The 9736-nt window shown below is 43.3% G+C and overlaps 1 protein-coding gene across 1 annotated transcript in view; it reads right to left on the bottom strand.

Annotated features, from left to right (window-relative positions):
• Positions 1-168: 168 nt before the first annotated feature.
• Positions 169-9736, bottom strand: part of SLC22A3 (solute carrier family 22 member 3) — a 31486-nt gene continuing 21918 nt past the window's right edge. Inside the window, exons 6-11 of the mRNA XM_084261372.1 lie at positions 6089-6186; positions 5730-5944; positions 3090-3198; positions 2732-2844; positions 1223-1322; positions 169-484 (exon numbers count right to left, since the gene is read on the bottom strand). Coding sequence (XP_084117498.1) covers positions 427-484; positions 1223-1322; positions 2732-2844; positions 3090-3198; positions 5730-5944; positions 6089-6186 — 693 coding nt within the window. The 3' untranslated portion in view covers positions 169-426. The remainder of the gene's footprint in view (positions 485-1222; positions 1323-2731; positions 2845-3089; positions 3199-5729; positions 5945-6088; positions 6187-9736) is intronic.

The following is a 9736-nucleotide window of genomic DNA, read 5'->3' as shown; positions in this document are numbered from 1 at the left end:
AAACATGTTGAAATACTCATCCTTCCCTTCTCAAAGGCTTCCAAACCTTAAACAAGGAGTATAATTTCAAAGCCTCCCCACCAAAAGCTATATGCTAACACTAGAAATAAATGAATGGCTCAAATATGTAAAGAAATAAATAAGAGCTCATTGAGCTGGATAGTGCATCTTTTAAAAGCTGTTCTGTTCTCTACCAAGAACCACAGAGTGTTCCCTTCATGCAAACAGCATACTCAGGAAAAAAAAAAAAAACAAGAATTGATTCCATATTTCTAGAAAAATACATTGCTTATTTTAAATGTCCTTGTGCTTAGAAGAAGATGGAGTTTAATCCATACTCTGCAGCAAATTCTGAAGTTACAGCAGGTGGAGAACAAATTCCCAGTGTGGGAACATGATTCTTTGCTCAGTGCTGTCCTTCAAAGGTCAAATGTAAGAGTCGGTGTCCTGGTGTTTCTGTTTCTTGCCACATTTGCCAAAATGACTGAAAAAACAGAAGAGAAGAGGGGTATAAGAAAGAAAGAAACAACATAAGATGTGGTCCAAGCTACAGTACTGAAACATTTTCTTTCTGCATAGAAAATTTCCTCTTTCTTCAGTCTGTACATCAAAGCAGGCTAAATTTGTTGATGTAATATCCAATGCTACTGCTCGTAACATTAATGTATAGCAGTAGCTCCCCCAGAAATTTAGCCAAGGTGTAAATGTTCCCTGCATGCCTGCAGTGCAGTGAAGAGTCTGGCTTGCCGTGTGCCAGAAGTGGGAAACCTGTGCCTACAATTCTTCATCTATAAAGTCATCTTGTATATGACTTCTCAACGACTTCACAATCGGTGGTAATGCTCCCATGACCAAGGGCCCTTCTACACAGGATGTTTTGAGCAAGGTAATAGCTGGTTTTCTTGAGCAGAGAGCTGCAGGCTATACTTTGCCGTATCTCTCTTGCACACCACTATGTTCTGCTTCTAGAGGTGCATAAGATGACTTCGTGTCTCTATGAGAAAAATACAGATTCTACCCTCATAGATTTTTTTGACAACCTGCCTTAGAGGTACTGAAAAGTTCACACTTCTGTTGAGGAAAACACCAGCTGCTCATAACATCAACCTAACTCAGGAGTTTATCTGACACTTGGAAAACATCAATAAATTATGACAGCTGATAAGGTTGGAGAAGAACACCCTCAGAAAACCTCACCCAAGTAAGAAAATACATATCATACCTTGAAAGCTGCTCCACATCTTCCACGGTCTCCGGTAAGGAGATTCCCTTAGTCTCCGGTAAAAGCAATACTAGGAGCCCGCAGACAACTGCGAGAATACCTATGAGGGACATCAAAGAAATCTTTAAAAAAATTAAAATTTGAAAACAAAAAAGAAAGAAAATTGTGATTTTCTTATTTTCAAGGCTTATCCACTGAGGAAATTTTATTCAGATTAAGCTTGAAGTGAGATTTTTCAATTGCAACAGCCAGCGGTGATTGCCCTGCCATTATCAATCATCTTTAATTAATTCAACCTACTCCAGAAAAACCTATAAATTCAATTTCTGCCTGAATTGTCCCAAAAGGGAGATCTTAGAAGTAAAAAACCTGAGCTAAATGTACACAGGCAAGTGTACAGAAACTGCACTGGAAACATAATGGTATTTCTCACACAAAACACATCTGCCTTTGTTCAACTGCCTCTATCATGCAGATGCATCTGTGTTTCTTGAAGTCACTGAGATTTTCCTGAAATAGTCTCTTCATGTATCCATAGCCAAAATACAGTATGTGATTCAGGACCAAAATTCATCCTTGGGAAAGAGTTTTCAGAGACAGAGCCAAGCTGAATTAGTTCATCAGGAATGGTTATTTTGGAATAATGTCCTGCATAGATACAATATAAATAATATCATAGCTAAAAAATAGAAGGGCTGGAGCAAAAAGTAAAATGTTCCCTGACAATTGCACAGTCCTCTCTGATCCTCTTTGATTGTGTAGCTGTTTCCTCGAAGGAATTCATATGTCCTTCAGCAGCAGAATTTAAGGATTAGATGACAAGAACACCATACTTTTACATATGTCTATTCTTGGAACTACAGTAATGTTTTAAAATGTCTCTTGTCTTTCTGTTTTTGTTTTCAAGCTAAATTTGTCATTAGCTCTCATTTCACTCCTTATTGTATCCTACTCCTTTTGCTTTTTTCCCAGTCATGTATCTCATGGTTTTGCCACAGACTCCCTTTTCCTTGTTGGACATAGCTAATTTTTCTTCCACAGAATTACTCCACAAGGCTCATTTTTACCAAAATGCAACTGAGTAAAAGAGTTGGACGGGAGTAAGAAGTTATGGTTAATACAACATCCATAGTCATACCTGTATATGCCAAAAAACCCAAACCAAGTATTTTTTAAAGAACATTAACCTCTATTCTTGGAAAACTAAGCTTACTTCTCTGCAATTACAGAACCTAGCTGTATGGTTTCTCAGTCTTAAAGCATGGCACGTGGTTATTTTATGCTCCTTCAGCCAAGTGACCCAAGCAGACATGAGTTCTCCCTTTGTGTGCAGTGAAATCACCCACATTTTACCCATCTGCTGTTCGGCCACTTGCTCTAGGTGTCAAGGTTGAGAAAGGCTGGTCTGCGTGGTGTATGAGGTCACACATTACACTTTTACCCCCCCAAAAAAAGCTCTGTTAGGAGGAGGATATTTAAACCAAAAGTCTATTTTAAATCAAATCTTACTGAAAATAATTAGAGGTAGCTCCAACCAAACGGCTGCTAATCGGAAAAGCAGGAACGGGGCTATGATCCCACCTAGGTCACACAAACTCGAGCACAGGGAAACACCAAAGTTTCTGCAAAAGAAAAATAGTGCGAGATATTTGAGAGGTGCTACCAAATAGATGCACCAGCAGTTCAAGGAGTAAAATGTAGAGTTAGGTCCCAAATTCTCTCATCAGTATATGCCCTCCACATTGAGCAGTAACTCTACAGTTAGGAAACTCCGGAGAAAACCAAGTGTTAGTAAAAAAACAGTGAAACCAGGGATAGAGAAAAGCAGACGGAAAAGTTGAAAGATTCCCAGGAGTTTTTGACATACCTCAGTGTCGTAGGGTACAACTCAGTGTTCACAAGATAGACGATTTCAAAAGCCATCGTGATGCCCAACCTTCCCAGTGTGGCAACCGTTCTTTTGAGCCATGGGATATCTGTTCATGCAAAAAAGAAACCAGGTGAAGTGTGTCCTGCTGCGTCAGCAGAGCCTTTCTGGGAGCCTCAATCCCTGTCAGCAGAAGCTACATCACAGAAATGCTGGATCAGTGCAAATCAGACTGAAAGGCCACTGCTGTAGATATCAATCTATATTGGCAATTATTGCTTTCCAGCATCATGCAAGGCCACTTTGGAGAATAAGAAATCACTTCTAGTGGATTGACTCAAGATGCTGGTGTGGCATAACAGCATGGGTGGGCGAAATGAATGTTAAATGCTACCATGACTCAGTCCAAATTATGCTCTGGAAAAGAGCATTTATTTATATAAGGAAGTTATGCTGTAAGAAACATTGTTGAATCATCTCCCAAAACCTTCTGACCACAAACAAGTTATCTCTAAAAGTGCATCTGCAGCAACAGTAAAATAATTCTCATTAAAGCAGGTCAACTACACTTCTTAATTTGTTTAGCCACTGCACATTAGACACGCTCCTAATAGTGCTATTCCTGGACATCCTCCCCTTCCCTGGTTCTTGTCTTTCACAGATTCACAGAATCGTACGGGTTGGAAGGGACCTTAAGAGATCATTGAGTCCAACCCCCCTGCCAAAGAAGGTTCCTTAGGACATATCACTCAGATAGGCATCCAGATGAGTCTTGAATATCTCCAGAGAAGGAGCAGCCTGTCCCAGGGCTCTGTCACCCTCACTGTGAAAAAGTTCTTCCGCATGTGGGTGTGGAACTTCCTGTGCTCCAACTTGCAGCCATTGCCCCTTGTCCTGTCTCCACAGACAATCACAAAGAGGCTGGCTACTTCCCCTTGTATCTCACACTTGGTATATTTATAAACATTGATCAGATTCCCTCTTAGTCTTCTTTTCTCAAGGCTGAACAGCCCCGGTTCATTCAGCCTTTCCTTGTAGGGGAGATGCTCCAGGCACTTAATCATCTTCATAGCCCTCAGCTGGATTCTTTCCAGGAGATCCCTGTCTTTTTTATACTGGGGAGCCCAGAACTGGACACAATACTCCAGGTGGGGCCTGACCAGGGCAGAGTAGAGGGGGAGGATCACCTCCTTTGACCCACTGGCCACAGTCCTTTTAATGCACAGCAGGATCCTATTGGCTCTCAGCCACCAGGGCACACTGCTGGCTCATGGCCAACCTGTTGTCCACCTTTATACCTGACATGACGGGCCCAGGGGTCTTACACTGCCCCAGTGGCTCTGCCTGGCTGTCCTGGCTCCACTCAAGCCCTAGCACCCAGCCACTGCCCTGCACACATCATCGGGGAGCCCTTACAGTGCGATGGTCACATCTGCACTGCAGGGCAGAGCCATCCCATCTAGCTCTGTGCAATGCCTCAGCAGTCTGAATGGTCTCTCTGGAGAGCTTTTGACCTCTGGAGGAGTGTCACAAGGAACACAATAAACACTCCTCCAATGCCCTTGGGAGACAAAGGTCACCCATAGGGTCTAACCACAACAGAGCAGACAGTGAAAGCAGACAGAGCAGAGAGTGAAACAACAAGCCTGAACCTGGCAGAAAGAGGAGCTCTGCCACTTGAGAGGGCTCTGGCAGTGATTGTGTTTTCTCAAAACTTCAATAGGAAGAACAAGAAAACATTTCCGTTTGCTTTGACCAAAAAAATGAGATGCTTGGGGTTATTTCCCTTCCAAAACAACTAAACAAACCCCCATCAAATTTCATCCCATGTTGTGAGACACTGCCTTTGCCCTGAAAAGTCCTGTGTGCAAATACTTGTAAGAAAAACTAAGGTTAGGAAGAACAAAACAAATCCACGTTGTCTCTCTGGCACCCCTTCAGTCCATCAGACACCCTGAGGTGAGGGTGACGTCCGTGTACCTTGTCCTTCTGCCAGGGGACTCAAACTGTGTGAGCATCCCAGCGTGACAGAGCATTCACAAGCTTTTCCCATTTGTATAAACAGACTCTTTTTGCGAGCAAGAGTTGGACCTCAGGTGTCCCATTTTTGAGCAGCCTAATCCCCTGGCTGTCATGTCCCCAGCCAGACAGGATGCCCTTTCTTTCAATCCTGTATCACTGTCCAAATTCCTGGGAGGGTGAGGGCAGGGCAACTATCTCCAAGTTGTCTGCCTCAGCCCCTACATTGTGTTGTGTTTTGCATCATTTTACTTGAAAATGAGAAGACCAACAAGCTACCTAAGCTAAATAACTTATTTCTTACATCATTAAGTGTCTTCCATGTCAGGGAATGTAATTTTCCTTCATGTTTCAATACTCTTCCTTTGCATTTGCCTTCAAAAACAGTAAGTCTTTTTTTAAGACTACACACAGCTGTTGCTCACCACCCATCAAAGGTACAACCATTACACAACCCAGGGCAATCTATAGACAAACAAGGTCTGTCGTTCTATGACTGCAATGCTGCTTGCATCAACAGACACTTGTTATCTAAAGTTTTGCACAGCCTACTGTCCTTGCTTAAGAGGTGTCAGAGAGAAGTAATTGACATGAAGAGCCTGATGCTGAGAAGGGAATTACCTTCTGGCAAGAAGGCAGTAATGAGGCATGCAATTCCAGCCACGATGTTGCTTATTGCAAAAGGAAGGCGACGGCCAATGCGATCAATTGTCACTAAAATTAGGAGAGCAGCTGGCAGCTCCACAGCTCCTGAGATGAAGAAATCCAGAAAGAGGTTTCCTCCAACAATTCCTAGGCGCATGACAAGTCCTTGGTAGATCAGGGCACTTGTGAACCTAAAGAGAAAAGGAAAAAACCCACAAATGTTGAGAGGCAAACAAAATGACTATAAACAGTTGGAAAGATCCTAAATGTCACAAGGGATTTTTTCTCCAAAAGCCCCCACCCTGGTAACGAGCTGGGCTGACATGGTCACTCACCAGGCATACATCAGGATGAGCGTGTTCCTCCTCATTCGGGGAGTTCTCACTAGGTCAAGAAAGGAGGGATTGCTGACCTCCTCATTGATAACAGTGATCTGAGGAGAAAAGCAAGCAGTAGAGTCAGTTGCCAGGAGTCAGGCAGATGCTAGGGCAGATTTTCTGTGTAAACATGGTGCTCAGCAATATTCCTATCCAGCAAAGGTGCTGATGAGCCAGCTTGCTCAGATATGGGAAATAGCTTATAACTGGACATGGCTGTGGTGTTCCTTAGTGACCACTGCGCAAAAGTCAGGAAAAAAACCCAAAATACTGAACCAATCCTGGCGAGAGCAGAAAAATTACTCCCTCATTGTAAACTGGGAGAGCTTGACCTACAATTTCTTGGAAAGCAGTACGCAGTGTTGTCACATCAGGGTCACCGACAGCAGAGCTGCCTTCTGCCAGAGGTGACAGAGAGGAGGACGCTGTGGCAGGAAGGGCAAAGCAATGGGCTGACGGAAGCGAGGAGAGAGGGGGCAAGCAGCAAGCGATGGGCTGAGCAGCATGGCTGGTGGCACAGCTGGGCAGCAGGAGGGAAAGCAGGTCTGTGAAGGCATTTGGGTGCTACAAAATGTTCATCTGGTGAAATTCAGTGGGTCTTAGAATACACAAGAACTGTGCTGAATATGGCTTTTACCTTGGAAGAAAAAAAATCTTGGGAAGTATAAACTAATGGGTCTCATACTGCCTACGAAGTGCAGCAAATATGTTCACAGCATCCTCCAATTCAGGCACAGCGAGGCACTCAATGAGATCATTAGTTAGAAGGTTTAACAATAACAGAAAAGGGCAGGATTTCATACAGCCTGTGTTTACACACTGGAGTTTATTGCTAGTGGATATTGTGGAGCCAGAATATCAGTGGGACCAAAAAGGAGTTAGGCACGTTGATGGATAATGTTTTTAACTGTGACCAACGGTTTTTAACTGTGATGTCCAAGCCAGGTTGGCAGCCCTTTTGTTTGTATGTTCATTTAGCAGGTGAAGAAGACAAGGAAGAGAAGGCAGAGATGGTTTTAGGCAGGAACAAAACCTGCCCAAGAGCAGGCAACGGCGGCTGGGACTGCCATCAGCTCTCAAAGCAGCTGTGGGAGACATGGGGTTACACCTGCTGCACACTTTTTAGGCAGATTTCAGGCAGCCTGCTTGCTTTGACTCTCAGTTATCATTTCCCTCCTGAGAGGAGGCCTAAGAGAGCAAAGAGAGGAGTAAATCCCTTTCTAGGACCACAGCATCTGCTGTCCATGTGGACGCAGAAGCCGAAGCAAATATTCCTGGACAGTGAGGAAAGCAGAATGAAAGGATGGAGAAGCAGGTGGGAACATGCAGATCCACAATGAGAACATTAGTAAAGCCAAAGGCATTGCCTGGGGGTCTCATCAGCTCAGCCAGGGCTATGCCCCAAGCTTTTGATCTGTGTTTGGTTTTCACATCGTAAGGTAGCACAGATGCTTTTCGGTGAGATTTGGCTGGACATATTTACACATGATTTTTTCATAACTGAGTGAGACAAAGCTTTGTTTAGTGGACAGAGAAACCTCACATTTCTTTCAACTTTCTTTCTACTCCATTTTGCTTTTCTTCTGCAACCAATGCCAGAAGATTTCTTCAAAGCCCTGCCATTTCTGCTGTATGTCAGAGCCCTTCGTAGGGCAGGCAGCAGTTGCTGGGTTTCTGCACTGCTCTGGGACTCTCATATTATGGTTATAAAGCTGCCATGACTTTGTTTATAAAAGCAGGCTGCCAGCCATCAGTTGTGACTCTGTGCAAATATGGGTTTAGTTTTCCAAAGAAGTAAATATCAATTCAGCACAGCTGCTACCATATATTTTTGTGTTTTAATAGAGTAATAATAACCCCAGACATGAGTGAGAATTTTTTTTATGGATGAAGAAAAAAATCACTGCAGAAAGGCAACTCTTTGTGGAGAAAAAAACCCTGGTTTTGTTCATTGAAGTCAAGGAGAGCTTTGCTATTCACATCATTGCAGTCAGGAATTCGATGACAGGGCCCATGTTTCCAAAGGTACGCTACCTGAAAACTCTGGAGGAAGTTTTATAACCAGCTTCCCTGAAATTTTTATGTCCCACTGAATTACATATCACTTTTTCTGCAATAATATTAAAAGATTCCTCGCAGCACAGACATATAGTTCTGTGCATGCTTAATTCTGCACAGGACAGTCCATCCATGTACATCTAGAATATACATCTGTCTAGACATCTCTATATTGTAGAAACATATATATACATAAAGGGAGAAGGGATTTTGATACACAATTCTCTCAAGAGGTAGCTCTTACTCAGCATTTGCAGTTCATTCTGCTTTTGAACAGAAACAAAGAATTAAAAAAACTTAGCTTGAAAAAAACCATACCCAAACATTCAGGGACTATTGCAAGCAACAGGAAAAAAGGAGTTTATAATTTACAATTAATTTAATGAGTTCTGGATGGAGATGAACTGTACAAGTGTCGTAACTCACAGAGCAAAAACAGCAAATGTTTATCTGCTTTCATACAAAGATCATCTGTGGTTTCCGCATGCCAATAAAAATGCAAGGCTTCTACATCCAGAGCCATGCAAGGGACTTGGCCAGTGAAACTGTTACAGAGAATCCACTGAATTGTTACAGACATGTCAGAAAACCTTACCCAAACCAGCTCTCTCTTCTCCCCACCCTCCCACACCTGCACCACTCTGCCTGAAATCCTGCAGCTTCTACGTGAAAGCGAATTCTGATGGGAGTTAATGTGAGAAATGCACTTGATCCGTGACTAACGAGCTTCCTGGAGATGCTCTCTCTCCTCTGGGCACAGCACCAAGAATGACAGACATTGTATATTAAAAAAGTCCCAGGAACAGATCCAGCGTGAATCTGTATGTGTGGAGGTTAATCTGCTGCAGCTGTGAGTGGCTTCGGGTCATGGGCAGGGACATTTAAGTAAAAAAGCTAATATAAGATAAAATTCAGGGAAAGAGGCTTATCTCCGTTCTGACGTGACATACTGAAAGTGCTGACGTTTAGAGAAGTGTAGGGATGCACGACTGAACCCGGAGGGGAAGTTGCATCAGCACAGCCCTCTCCCTACATGTCTCAGGCCACACTTGGCACCGGGTAAAGCTGCCCAGGATGGGGGAATCTCACCAGAGTATGTGCCCCAGCCAAAAGCGATGAATGGATTTACCCTTTCCTCTCCCCTCAGTTAGTCTTTTCAGCCTGCCCATGAAAACTCCTGTCATGTCACTTCACTAACGTACTAGCCTCATCCTGAGTATCATGTTTCCAGGCCAAGGAAGTTACACATAACTTTTTCCCCCAATAAACCTCCCTCCCTGTCATTAAGACTTGTGTGCTCGCCTGAGCAACATAACATTCATAGAAATGCTGCTTTAGCAACATTAGGGCAATTGAACAAGTTATGAATAAAGCAGCTGGCTGTGGAAATGTACGTGTCAACATGCTCATCCCTCTGCTGATTGTTCCACTTCTGACCACAAAATCCTTGTCCAGAGTCATACACCCAAAGAGGTGCAACGTAAGTTAGGGCTCAGCTTCTCTGTAAAAGCTGTTGTGTGAACTTTACCTTGCCAGGACTGTCATTCA

The sequence above is a fragment of the Gallinula chloropus genome (genome assembly GCF_964237585.1).
Source record: "Gallinula chloropus genome assembly, chromosome: 3".
Taxonomy (NCBI): Eukaryota; Metazoa; Chordata; class Aves; order Gruiformes; family Rallidae; genus Gallinula; species Gallinula chloropus.
This window is presented reverse-complemented; position numbering and strand designations above follow the sequence as displayed.